The following is a 14,339-nucleotide window of genomic DNA, read 5'->3' on the forward strand; positions in this document are numbered from 1 at the left end:
GCTTTCCTGGTGGCTTTGGGGCCCCCTGTGAGCCCCACCTGGCTGCTCAGGCCAGCCTCTTGCTCACACGCTCATAGGTCACACCTCCGATGGTGGAGATCTGAAAGAAGCAGCCAGAAAGAGGGAGTCATTGCAGGGGTCCCTAAGTGAGACAGAACACAGCTCGGGTAAGATAGGCCTGCAGTCCCAGCCGCGAGCAGAAGTGAGCAGGTCACACCACTTCTCTGAGCCTCAGTTTCCCAATTTGTTACACGAGCTCCTGTGTAGACTCAGCGAGGCAAAAGTGCTAAACAGATGTTAGGGCTGGTGGGGCTCTTTGTATTGTACCCTTCCATCTGTCCACTGAAATTCCACCTACTCCAGGCACTTCCCTTGTGTTACCCCATTTAATTCTCCCAACAATGCTGTAGGATTGTACCCATTATAGAGGTGTGAATACTGAAGTCTGGAGGAGTCAAGTAACCCCTTTAAGATGGAGAGGCCACACTCAACTTCACCACACAGCATTTATGGGGCACCTGTGCTTGGTGGTGGGAAGATAGAGTTCCTGCCCTGGAGGAAGGCAGGCAAGGGGGGACTCTCCAGTGAAGGTGCAGTGCTATGTCCCAGCTTGAGGCCCCTGAGACCCAGCAGAGGAGGCAGCCTTCTCACAAGAAGTGAGTGGGTGAGGGGCGCCTGGGTGGCTCAGTGGGTTAAGCCGCTGCCTTCGGCTCGGGTCATGATCTCAGGGTCCTGGGATCGAGTCCCGCATCGGGCTCTCTGCTCAGCAGGGAGCCTGCTTCCCTCTCTCTCTCTCTCTGCCTGCCTCTCCGTCTACTTGTGATTTCTCTCTGTCAAATAAATAAATAAAATCTTTAAAAAAAAAAAAGAAGAAGAAGAAGAAGTGAGTGGGTGGCAAATGGCATCTTGTGTAAGCAATTCCATCAAGGGCGGCCATGTGATTGGCACCGGGAGCAAGAGGGCATGGAGGGGGAGCTGCAAGCAGGGAGGAGGCTGGGACTTGGTCTAGAGTGACGGTGACCTGGAGGGGGAGGACGGATGCCCGCCTCATGCAATCCTTGTTGGTGAAGGATGGAGGTGTCCAGGATGATTCTGGGCTTCTAGGAATGGGAGATAGGCAAGCAAAACAGCTTTTCTCTGGCACCTAATCCGTGTGCATGCCTGTGCCCTTGTGCATACGTGTGTGTGTGTGTGCGCGCGCACACACACTCTCATGACAACCCTGAACTCTGGGCACCGCTCACAGCACACAGGCTCCATAGTCAGGAGCCTCTCGGAAGCAGGAAACAGGTTTGTTCAGTTCGGGAAGATTGATCCTCCTCTTGGACACATCCTGCTTTGGTTCTGCTGCTCTGGGTGCTCCCCACACACCTCACAAGCTGGGAGCTTTGCTTCTGGGAGTCAGAACCCATGACATTTCATGTAACAATGTGTCCCAAGCATTTATTGATTTTCTAAGAGGTCAATTTCCATCCAGGAAAAAATGGAGAGTTATTTTTGTTCATATATATATATATATATATATATATATATTTTTTTTTTTAAATACAGTGCATCTCTTTAGTTTTAGATTTTTTTTTTAAAGACCCACTAGCCTGGGGAGAGCTGGCAGAGAGCCTAGTCTAGAAGTCAGCCTTTGGGACCTGCCTCCACCACAAACTAGCTGTGTGGCTTTGAACAAGTTACTTGTTATCTCTGAGCCTCTGTGGCCTCTTTGTAAAAATGGAATAATGGGAGGTCATGGAGACTCTTCGGCTTCTAGCTGGGTTTGAGATGAAGGAAAAAGAAAACGAGGGAGAAAAAGAGAAGAGGGGAGAACGGGGTGGCAAACCCCACCTCCCGCATCACTTCCCTTCTGAAGAGTCTTGGGGAGGGTAGTCTGGACCCCAGGGAGCTCTGGCCCAGGACATGTGCTCCCAAGGGGTGAAGGAAGTGTGGAAGAGCCTACCTTTGCTTTTAACTTCACATCCATTTCTCTCACCTGGGGAAAATTCTGGAACCCCGGGGGAAGAAACGGGAGTGAGGTAAAGGGAGAGCAGCACCTCCAGTCTTTGTTGACAGAGCACCGGGTGTGGGAAGGGTCCAGCGGCAGATGTGTGTGTTACCGCTGCCAGCATTTTTTCAAAGGTTTAATTCATTGCTAACGTTTAGTAGTCTGGAGGTTTCACAGAGAAGTGCAAAGTTCCAGCTTCTCTTAAAAAATCAGAAGATCGGGGCCCCTGGGTGGCTCAGTGGGTTAAAGCCTCTGCCTTCGGTTCGGGTCATGATCCCGGGGTCCTGGGATCGAGCCCCGCGTGGGGCTCTCTGCTCGGCAGGGAGCCTGCTTCCCTTCCTCTCTCTCTGCCTGCCTCTCTGCCTACTTGTGATCTCCCTCTGTCAAATAAATAAATAAAATCTTAAAAAAAAAATCAGAATATCTAGCAGGGAGGGCTTGAAGTCCCTTGGGGGAGTGGAGCAGCATGGTGGCTGCCCTTTCGGGGCCCACCCAGACCCCCCCCTTGGTTTAAACTCGCGGGAGGGTCCCATGGGCTTCCACGCTTGGGCCGCTGAGGCAGCAGAGTCACTGCCAAGCGTCAGTTCCCAGCACTGTCAGAGAAGCTAGGTGCCCTCCAGCTAACCACTCAGCTCTCAGCTCCTCAGTGCTCTCACCTGGAAGATACAGGGAAACATCCCTACCTAGCAGGGTATTGTGAAGGTTGAACAAGATGATGTCCCCCCGGCACTCAGCACAGAGCCTGGCAAGTGGGAAATGCCCCTAGAGCCAGGGCTGGAGGCAGAAGAATGTTCTCATCAAGAATGTTCTCATCATCATCCCAGGAACCAGCAGACACTCACCTCCACCAGCTTGTCACCCACAATCTCCGAGGTCTGGCGATAGTTGGGGAACTCCACCGTGATCTTCCCACCCTCCATGTGCACGGTGGCCTGGAAGAGAAGCATAACATGGAACCCGAGCTGGCCGAAGACCCCAGATGCAGGCCAGTCCCCTCTGGGACTATACTTGGCTCGGAGGTGCAGGACATAGACGACACACACAAGTCCCCCAACCTCGCCGTGCCTCAGCTTTCTCACCTCTGAAATGGGGGTAGTAACAGTACCTCCTGCAGAGTTCCTAAGAAGACTGAAGGATTTCACAGGACTTATGGAAAGTGCTTGGAACACTGCCCCACACGTGAGGAGCGCTCCTTGTTAACTGTGGAGTTGGTTAGGATCCTTATTGTTAGGATAATGATGATGTCCTCTGGGATGTGGATTGCAGCATTGTCATTGTAAGCAACCGAAACAGCCCTCCGAGCTCTCCACCAGTGAATAACCTCAGTGTCTATCAATGAGGGCGTGTTAAAGGAAGGGTAGCATTGCCATACTGTAAGACACTGTGTGAGCATTAAAAAGAATAAGGCAAGTCGATCCGTGCTGACACAGAAGGACATCCTGAGAAATTGTTAAAATCCACAAGTGCCAGAAGATGAACATTAGGAGCACTCATTCTGTAACGCGGCAGCCATGGCTGGGGGCAATAGAGGGGACCCAGCATCGGTGGAAGATCTGCGGGATCAGGACAGTCACCTTTTACTTCTTTCTTGCGTAAGATTACAGTTTCGGACCCACCAGAGTCCGATTCTAGGGCTATGCATCTGTAGGCTATGCAGGAAGGCAGCCTGAGCAAATGATTATGGTCTCTGAAGCCAGGCTGCCTGGGCGTGAAGGTCTGCCTGCGCTGTGTGACCAGGGCCAAGTGACAGAACCCCAGGGCTCAGCCTAACGCCCTCCTCTGTAAAATGGGATAGTAACTGTTGGGACTTCGTAGGATTCGCTGCATTAACGTGTGTGAAGTATTCAGCAGGTGTGTGGAATATACATTAAGTGCTTGGCAAGTGTTAGCAGTTTTTAACAGTTTCGTTACAGTGTTTGTTAGAGGCCGAAGCATTAAGAACGGGGGGGGGGTGGCTAACTTGCTGAGTAACTCAAGCGCTTAAGGCTGGACGCCAGACTCTAGAACCGAGCCTCAGTTTGGGGTGCAGCCCCAAGGAACAGGCTTGAGACCAAGACGTTAGCCAAAGGCTTAGGGAAAGAGGGAAGGGCAGCTAGTGGCCTCTCACCTTGAACTTCTTGCCTCCCGTGGTCTCCATGTCACACTCCTTGCCGATGGTGAACTTGTTGGTCATGGAGTGGCCGCCCGGGTAGTGCTGGGACCAGGTGAAGTTCTGCCCGTCCTGCTGCACCTCCGTGACAATCTTGAAGTTTCGGCCCTTTTCGATAGCATCACTGGGGAGTCCTGGACCAGGGATGAGCAGAGCAGCATGTAAGAGCTGCTGACAGCCTGTGGCTCTGGGGGAAGACTTTCCTCCCTGGTGGCTGGCTAGCACGATGGTCAAAAGCACAAATCCCAGTTCTACCATGAACTAAGAGCTTGGATACCTTTCTGAGCCTCAGTGTTCCCATCAACAAAATGGGGGTAATAAGGTCCATTCCACAAGGCTACTGCGAGGATGAAATTGAAGTGATTGTGTTTTGTAAAACTCCTGGCATATAATTGACGATAAATACTAGCTGCTCTTCTAACAGCACTGTAACACAAATAGAACAGACACGGCCATGCCCCCAGGGTCCTGGATGAATGGGACCATCAAGACTGTCTTCTAACACTGGTGTTTCACAGATGAGGCAGTGAAGGCCCAGAGCAGGAAACGGGCTTCCCAGCCTCTCCTCGGAGGCTAACAGCAGAGCCAGGTCTACCACTGAGACTGGCGCCATTGCGATTCTACATGAGGCTGTTGTAGGTGACACCAAGTCACCGTTCCTCCTGGGCCACTCCCAGTAACTGACTCAGAAGGGCTCTTGTCTCCCCAAGGCCCCGGAGCGCACGTGCCCTGCTCTCAGGGCCTCTCATCCCCTGGGGCCTCCCTCTGACTCTTGACAATGGCACTGCCTCGACTTAGAGAGTGCCCCAGGATTTCTGCAGGAGTGTCACGGCCGCGGTCCCATGGGTTCCTCACAATGGGCACTGCAAACGGAGCTGTGAAGGGGAGCGCTTTTCTAATCTCGGCCCACAGTTCCTAGCGCAGTAAGAGGCCCATGTTTGTTGAATGGCCAAATGAATGCATGGCTTGTCACACCGGGCCTCTGGGTCACTCTCCCCCGGCACCACTCATCATCTCATCACTGGGTCCTGGGTGCTCATCATCTCTGCCGCCAACTACAGCATGACCTTGGGCATGTCATGCTGAGGCAGCCCATCAGGAACCCGGGCTGGCCCTCGCCTGTAGCAGGTCTGCAGCGTATGTATGAATGAAGGAGTAAACCAGTCAAGTCTGCACCTCACCAACTACTGGCTGTGTGTCCTCGGACTACTAACTCAGCTTCTCTGAGTCACAAGGAGTTTGGATTGGTGGCCCCAAGCTGGCTGTGACAAACTAACCCAGGGAAGGGGTCCTCATGCCCTCACTCACCGAGGCGCTTCATGAACTCGTCATAATTCTTGTCGCTCTCGAACTCGTACTTGCCACTGAAGGCCATGCTGCTGGGACAGCTGGAGGATGAGGAAGAAGGGTCGTGGTGCTGAGGGGCCCGGCGCCCCAGCTTATAAATTGCCGTCACACGCTGGGGCTCGGCCCCTAAGTCACCCCACCTCTCCCTCCAGCCCTGAAGAGGAAGCAATTGCTGTTTTACAACATGGGCAGGACCTAGCCCAGCAGAGCCTTGAGGTTGTTCACCTGGGGGACTGCTCCCTCTGCCACTCCCAGCAAGGGCGATGGCAATGCCAGAGCTTCTGAGGTCTCAGCCACCTCTGCCCTCCCTCCCTCCCTTCATCCTTCTCCTACCTTCTAGCCGTGCTCTGCACACCCCTTACTTACGTGTTCCAGCCCCTCATTCATCCACCAAAGCACATGGAGCACCTACCGCTTGCAGGATAGGCACCGAGATGACACGGATGGACGAAACATATGCCCTCCCCCCAAAAATTTCCAGTCTAGTTCAGAGACAAAACACAGGACTGTGGAGGACCCTCGTGCAGGCAGAATGTGACCAGTCCCTAGACAAACACCGATGTGTGGCCTGGGGCACAGGGAAGGAGCAAGACGGCAGCTGGGGGGTGGGGAATCTTTGCTAGGAGATGGCATTTGATGCTGGTCCAGAAGGAACCATAGGACTTGGATGTTTAGAGAAACAGAGGGTTGGAGAAGGTGGGAAATACAGGAGACAATACTCTAGGATGAGGGAACAGTGTGGTGGAGGTGGGAAGGGCCATGACGAAAGGAAAAATGAGTTTGCAGCAAAGAGCCCTGCAAGGAGAGACAGAAGCAAGGTGCTGGTAATGCCAGCAAGGTCAGGCAGCAGCCCAGGGGCCCAGGGAGCAGCTTGGAGCAGGAGCTGCCATGGTGCACCAAAGACCCGCCACCTGCCAGCCACAGGCCAGGAGCTCGGTGGATTGTGTGTTGTTCGAAGCTCACAGCTGGCAGGGTGGGGGTTCAGACCCCAGACTTCCAGGTCCTGTCCCACCTGTCTGAATGGACTGCTCCCTAGATCCGACTGACTGTGCCTTCTCTGAGGACTTTCCTTTTTCTTATTATTAAATATGAAAATTTTTGCAAGTCGGTCTCCTTTTCCAGAATCAGCTCTGCGTGAATCCCCATCATTTCTTTCTTTCTTTTTTTTTCTTTTTGAATCGACATCATTTCTATCTAAAGCAGACCTCACCACAGCTCTGGGACCCAGTGATTTCTGAGCAGGTGAAACCTACTTTGCCCCATTTTGCCAGTGTTCAGTCTCCAGTCTTGGAATTCCTTACTCCTGCCAGGGGCCTTATTTTTTAGAAGACCATAAACACACACACATACACACACCCACATCCTCATCGTCTTTATCATTGTCACGGATTTTCTGATAAGTTACATATATTAACATTTCATAAGTCAGAACAAGTAACAGTCCCGTCGCTTGGCAGAGATGGTCCTTGATAATAGTTTGTATCTATCCTTCTAAACTTAAAACATACATATACTTCTTATGTAAATGAGACTATATTGTAACCGAGTTTGCTTGCTTTTTAAATTTTATTGATTTGTTTTGAAAGAGGGCACAAGCAGGGGGAGCAGCAGGCAGAGGGAGAGGGAGAAGTAGGCTCTCCACTGAGCAAAGAGCCCAATGCGGGGCTCAATCTTAGGACCCTGGGATCATAACCTGAACTGAAGGCAGACGCTTAACCCACTGAGCCCCCTGTGCGGCCCTGTGACCTCATTTTTACATAATGATATGGGTACATGTCTGTATCATGACATGGAGGTAAATCCTTTTAAACCCTTTTAGTTCATATTCTATTGTCTGTATGTTGTAATTTACATAGCTATTGCTGGATTTTCAGGTTATTTCTAAACTTTTTCTATAACAAATAACTCTGAGATAATTTTTTTTTCAGTTTTATGCCCTTGACAGTCAGCAAATAGTTCTTATCTACATTAACTGTCTATAGATTTTCAAAAGTGGGGCACCTGGGTGGCTCAGTGGGTTAAGCCTCTGCCTTTGGCTCAGGTCATGATCTCAGGGTTCTGGGATCAAGCCCCACATCAGGCTCTCCCCCTCTTTCTCTGTCTACCTGTGATCTCTCTCTCTGTGTCAAATAAATAAATAAATAAATAAAATATTTTTTAAAAATGGTGGCAGGTACTTAGGCAACCAGCCTAGAGAGCTTGTTCGGTGATTCTTCATTCTTGTGGTGTTTTCTGGACAACCGCACACCGAGACGGAATGGAACATTCCTCATTCCTTTGGCCCAGACGGCTTTGTTGAACGTGGCATAAATGTGTGTTATCTGGAGTTCCCATCTCTTTCATGGCACTCTTTGAGTGCCCGAGGGGCGCGCTTCCTGAAACCCACTCTGTGGGCGCTCCTGTGAATGGTGATGCTGTGTTCTCCGGTCACGACCCCATGCCGCCCTTCTTTGCCGGAGCCGCTCTGCCGGGGCTCAGTTGGAAAGTTGAGATAAACGTTCTCTTTCACACCCTGGTATACATGTCAGATTATTTATTAAAGGACGAATTTCTAGATGGGAAATCCCTGGAACAAAGGGGTTTTGTATCTATGTTTATATCTGTTACTCTGCTGCCTGCCGGAAAGCCTGGAGCCGTGTCCGCTCGCACCTCGAGCATGTGAGGATTTCCCCTCTTCGATACTGATGACGACAGAGCAACGGCAATAACGGCTACATTTATCAGGTGTTTATTACGCACTGGGCACGCTGCTGAGTGTGTTATACGGATTACCTCATTCATTCTTCAAAGGGAGTTTATGCAGTCAGAGTCGTTTTCCCCATTTTGCAAAGAAGGAAACAGGGCTTTAGAGCAGTAACTTGCCCAAAGCCACAGAGCCCCTGTGGAGAATGCCAGCAACTGTCAACAGCATCTAAAGACATTTCCAAAAATCCTCCATAACCCATCGCCCTGACTCAATAAGCGTTCCTTTTCTTCTGCTTTCTTCCTCCCTCTTTCGCGCTTCTGTCTCCTCTCTCATCCTTGTTTTCTTTCTCACAGACCTGAATTATGGCAGATAAATAAGGGCCATAATCACTACATAAATGCAATACACCACTCTATTTTTCTTTGCTCAGCATTAGTTTGAAAACACAGTCCCATGTTTCCATGGAGCGGCCGCGTTTATTATTAGAAATGGAAGCATAATGTTTACTGGTGGACTTTTGGGGGGCCCAGCTTACTCCATTAAATGTGAGACCACAGTGAGTTTCTTTATATGATTTTTTTAGAAAGCATTTCCTTGAACTAAAACCCCAGGATGGAGTCACAAAGTTATGGGATCTGGAATATTTTATTTTTAAATATTGACTGATTGATTAATTGATTGACTGATTTGACAGAGAGAGGGTGAAGGAGTAGGGTAGAGAGAGAGGGAGAGATGCAGACTCCCCACTGAGCATAGAGCAGGGGCTCAATCCCATGACCTGAGCCGAAATCAGGAGTCCAACGCTTAACCGACTGAGCCACCTAGGCACCCTGAGGTTGTGTTCTTTACAGTGCAGGCTTGTGAAAGGAGAGGAAGGCTTGTGAAAAATAGAAATTTCTGGGCTCTGACCCCCAGAAGTTCTGAGTTGGCAGGTGGGGGGGGCCCCTGGACTCTGCCTTTACTACCCTCCCAGTGGTTGTGCTGCAGTTACCCTGAGAAGCTCCAAGCCAGAGGATGTGTAAAAGAACCAGCAGGATGGACCAGACAGCCTCCCCGGGGCCCCACCTAACTTCTTTTCCCATTGACCTCCTTCTGCATTGTCAGAACTGTTTTTTCCTCAATAGCTGCTCATCCAAGGTCAACATCAAATGCAAGGCAGGCGTGGTGGGGGTGTGGGACAGGATGACATTGGCACCTGGACGCCTGACTCAGCGGTGCTCCTTTCCCCTTCATGGGAGTTTACAAGCGCATCTGACCCTCCATCCCTCCTCCCACCCATGCCCTGCCCCTTTCCCTTTTCAGTTGGGGTCCACCTGTTCCTTCAGTTACTCATTGTGAACCTTCCAAGAGGGATAAATGAACTCAAACTGCCTCCATATCATAGTGAGGTTTTATGGGGCAATTGAGCTAACAGAGCGACTCTACCCCAGTGGAGGTCAAGAAGAGCCCCAAGGCTAATGACCCTGAGCCACCCCCACTTCCCACCTGGACTCTGGCTCTAGCCTCAAATCAGCCACCATTATTCTGAGAGTAACTAGCCTAGGGAGTGAGAAATGCAGATGCTTTAGTCCCTGGTTGGAGGAGAAGCCCTCCTCCTAACCTCCCCACCCCAGGACCTTCTAGCACCTTGCTTGGAGTAAGTGATTGACTGGGGTTACACATACCTTAACCAAACCTCCTTCCACTTCCTTCCTCAACCAAAAATCTGCAAGTGCAACTTGGAGTTGATCCTAGAGTGTCAAGGCTCAGTGGGATCTTTGAGGACAATTTATTCCATGATGATTTTCCTAGCTGTGCTCTCAGGAGTCAGAGAGAGGCTAAGAAACTCAGCAATCCCTCGGGACCCCCAGTCAAGACTTTGTGAACATACCATTTAAAGCAGACGTGTTGGAGACTCTGAGGCTAAGAGGACAGGATTTGAATCCCAGATCTGCCACTCACTGGCTGCGTGACCTTGTACAAATCATTTATCTTCCTGTGTTTCTGTTTTCTCATGAGTTACTTAAATAAGTTAATTAATAGGCGCCTGGGTGGCACAGTCGGTTAAGCGTCTATCTTTGGCTCTGGTCATGATCCCATGGTCGTGGGATAGAGTCCTGCATCAGGCTCCCTGCTCAACAGGAAACCTACTTCTCCCTCTGCCTGTAGCTCCCCCTGCTTGTGCTCTCTCTCTCTCTCTATCAAATAAATAAATAAAATCCTTAAAAAATAAATAAGTTAATTTTTGTAAAACATTTTTCACAGAGCCTGGCATACCTCATTTCATTTTGCTTTGCTTTATTCTGCTTTGTAGATGCTGCCTTTTTTTTTTTTTTTTTTTTTAAACAAAACCCCATGTGGGCACCTGGGTGGCTCAGTGGGTTAAGCTGCTGCCTTCGGCTCGGGTCATGATCTCAGGGTCCTGGGATCGAGTCCCGCATCGGGCTCTCTGCTCAGCAGGGAGCCTGCTTCCTCCTCTCTCTCTGCCTGCCTCTCTGCCTACTTGTGATCTGTCTCTGTCAAATAAATAAATAAAATCTTAAAAAAAAAAAAAAAAACCCCATGTTAAGCAAGTCTACCGGTCCTATTTTTCCAGTAACATTTGTTCACTTTGTGTATCTGTGTCACAATTTGGTAGTTCGAGCAATATTTCAAACTTTTTCATGAATTACATTTGTGATGGTGAGCTGTGATTCGTAACTATGACTCACTGGAAGCTCTGATGATGGTTAGGATTTTTTTTTAAGATTTTATTTATTTGACAGAGAGAGAGAGAGAGAGGGAGTACAAGCTGGGGAGCAGCAGAGGGAGAGGGAGAAGCAGAATCCCTACTGAGCTTGATCCCAGGACCCTAAGATCATGACCTAAGTCGAAGGCAGGCGCTTAAACCACGGAGCCACCCAGGCACCCAATGGTTAGCATTTTTAGCAATAAAACGTTGTCTTTTCAGACAGCCGCTACTGTACACTTAATGGATCACAGCATAGTGTAAACTAAGTTTTATATGTGCTCAGAAACCGGAAACGTCGTCCAACTTGCGGTGGTCTGGGACGGAACCTGCAATGTCTGTGAGGGTTGTCTGTGTGTAAGTGTTAGGTCAGGGGCACCTGGGTGGCTCAGCGGGTTAAGCCTCTGCCTTCGGCTCAGGTCATGATCTCAGGGTCCTGGGATCGAGCCCCACATCGGGCTCTCTGCTCAGCGGGGAGCCTGCTTCCTCCTCTCTCTCTGCCTGCCTCTCTGCCTACTTGTGAGTTCTCTCTGTCAAATTAAAAAAAATAAAAAATAAATCTTAAGTGTTAGGTCAGTGTTGCCAGGACTGGCCAGTTGTGTGGCTTCAATGCTACTGTGTCTGGTCACCAGCTTTGCAGTCACAGTCATCTCCCTCTCTGCTAAGTGTCAGAAGCCCCAGAGTTTGATCCTCATTCTTGTCTGTTCTGGGAGCACTTACTCCCCTGGTGAGCTCGCCTGACCAAGGCTTTAAAGACCAGCTCTATGCAAATGCCTCTCCAACTGCTTGCTCATCTTAGACCTCCCCTGTGGACTTAATCCAACTGACTACCTAATAGCCTTGCCTCATGTCTTATGCCACCTCAAGCTTAACATGTCCCACAGCCCTGGTCTTCAGCCCTCAGCAAAGCCTCCTTGATTGCACTGCTCCACCTCAGCTGGTGAGGAATCCGAGGGACCAGCATCTATTCTAAACCTGCAATGTGCTAAATGTTTGACAGGAGTTAATACTCAGTTCTCTCAACCAAGTGGTTGGGTAGGTCCTGACATCATCCCTACTATGTAGATGAAAAAACGGAGGCTCAGAGATGTCACACTAAGGTGTTAAGGGGAGATGACAGTCTGGCTTCAGGTCCCTGCCCTCATGTCCTCTGACTAAATGCAGCAGTTTAGTTTGGATGGAGCTTCCAGAACCAGCCAGGTATTGGAGATCATTGTTGTTCTTGCCATACTTCGAGAGTGATACCAAAGTGCCAGGCACCATGCTGAGTGTTTGACACAGGGCACCTCGAACTTCCAAAAAAGCTATTATTATCCCTATTTACAGAAAAGAAAGTCTAGGCTCAGAAAGGTTAGGTGACTTACCCAAAGTCACACAGCTTGTTGTTGATCATGCTTGCATTTGAACTCAGTTCTCTCTGATCTGAGGGGTGCTGAACGCCGCTGTGGATCCTGCCAGATCTCCGATGAAGCAGAAAGTCAGTCTCTGGTTCTAATGGCAGAGTTAGGACCCATGCATTCGTTAATTCATCCAATCTGCATTTCCTGAGCACCAGGTGTGTGTTAGGGGCAGCGATACACAGCAAGAGAAAGCAGTCCCCACCCCCAGTAAATGAAGCTCCAGCCTCCCAGATCATCCCCTTTGCCCCACTCCACCCCCTAATTTTAGGCTCACTTCCTTTCCTATCCAGCCCGTGGATGCATCATGTCCTCTGCCAGGACTGTCAATTGGGCTGGGCTGGGCAGTTTGTGTCAATGTTCATTGGTTACTTTGGCTTCCTGGGCCCCATCCTTGAACAGCCCCCTGCCAAAATTGTCTTTCCACGTTCCATCTCCAGGACTGCTGTCTAGAATTAAAAGAAAAGGCCCAGTGCAGTGGAAGGGAGGGCAACACTGCCACAAATTCATGGTTCTCCCTCTGTCAAGTTTCCAACACTCAGTAGTCCTTCCCCTCATCACTGGATAGTTATCGACTCTTGTACATCATTCCCAACACCCGAGTCCACTGCAGCCCCAGCCATCACTTTAATGACCATATAACAATCCACAGTACGGATGTATCCCAACTTATTCAACCAGTCCTTATTGTTGGACAACAGGAAAAAGTACATGCATGAATGGGAGACACCACGATGGGGAGAAAACAGAGGCATTATTGAAGACCATGAGTTAATATGAATAGTATTATTTGAGGAAGGCGGGAAGAGGCTGAGGTTCTAGTAGAGGTTCATGGGTCCTGAGATTTATGGCAGAGAGTGAGCTCCAGGGAGAACAGTGAGCCGAGCCAGGAGGCAACATTCTGAACACATTTATGAATGTTCTGGAGTGGGTCCCTGGCTTTCGTCAGGTGTTCCAAGGGGGCCTCCCCAAAAGTGAAAAGCCACTAATCTGGTCTATAATTTTTAACATAAGCACTGATCAGAAAGGCCCAGAGAATTTATTAAAAAGATCAGTGAAGTGAAAATGTGAGTTTAAATCCCACAAAGGCCTGGGGTCAAATCCTGGCTCTTCAATTTCATTTGTATACCTCTAAGTAAGTTACTAAAAATTTTTGAACCTTTAAAAGAGGAATTCAGTGGCACCTGGGTGGCTCAGTGGGTAGAGCACATAACTCTTGATCTTGGGATTATAAATTCGAGCCCCACCGTGGATGTTGAGACTACTTAAAAAATAAACATATAAAATCTTAAAAAAAAAAAAAAAAAGATACCCATGGATCATAAACCAGTCTGGGGCCGGGGTGGGGGGTGCCTGGGTGGCTCCATGGGTTACGCAGCTAGCTCTTGATTTCTGCTCAGGTCATGATCTCAAGGCCCTGGGATCCGACGCAACAAGGAGTCTTCGGGAGGACTCTCTCTCTCCGTCTCCCTCTGCCCCTCCCCCTGCTCACTCTCAAATAAATAAGCAAGCCAGCACAGGACAGTGACCTCAGTAGAGATGAGATGGGAAGTCCTATAGCCTTCCTTCTGCAAGGCAGCCCCTCACTGGAAACAGTATCGGGCAGACAGGAAAACCCTTGTTTTCTGTTTCTGCTCTGTCTCCGATGGTTCCGCTCTATTTTTGAACTGATGGAATGTCTGACTGTTGCAGACACAGACCTCCAGGTTGCAAATAAAGAAACCCACTCGAGCTGGGCTAGGCCAAAAGGGGGAACTTACTAGGTTAAACCATACGTAATTGCTAATATTTGATCTTCTTAACCTTACAAAACAATTTCATATGGTTCAATCTAATGTACGGATGCACGGCCGACTTGGAGAACCCAAGGGGTAGAAATGGAGACAGGGAGAAACCAGGACCAGGAACTGGAAGCGCCAGGAGCCAGTTCTTCTGGCGTCATGGGCAGCTTCTCTCTCTGTGTGTACTTAATCCTGGCTTCCTGCTGTCCTTTTTCTCCTGCCCGCCCGCACCCAGACCCTCGGGGCCTTCTGAGCAACTAACAAAAGCTAAGTCAGGAG

At 49.6% G+C, this 14,339-nt stretch overlaps 1 protein-coding gene across 1 annotated transcript; it reads right to left on the bottom strand.

The window, feature by feature from the left end:
• On the bottom strand, positions 1-5,520 carry FABP6 (fatty acid binding protein 6). Its single transcript, XM_044241022.1, has 4 exons — positions 5,451-5,520; positions 4,101-4,276; positions 2,836-2,925; positions 1-100 (listed from the first exon to the last, which is right to left on the bottom strand). Exons 1-4 carry the CDS (start codon positions 5,515-5,517, stop codon positions 47-49), a joined length of 387 nt encoding a protein of 128 aa, XP_044096957.1. The 5' UTR covers positions 5,518-5,520; the 3' UTR covers positions 1-46.
• Positions 5,521-14,339: the final 8,819 nt, after the last annotated feature.

Source organism: Neovison vison, chromosome 1 (assembly GCF_020171115.1).
Source record: "Neovison vison isolate M4711 chromosome 1, ASM_NN_V1, whole genome shotgun sequence".
NCBI classification, from domain to species: Eukaryota; Metazoa; Chordata; class Mammalia; order Carnivora; family Mustelidae; genus Neogale; species Neogale vison.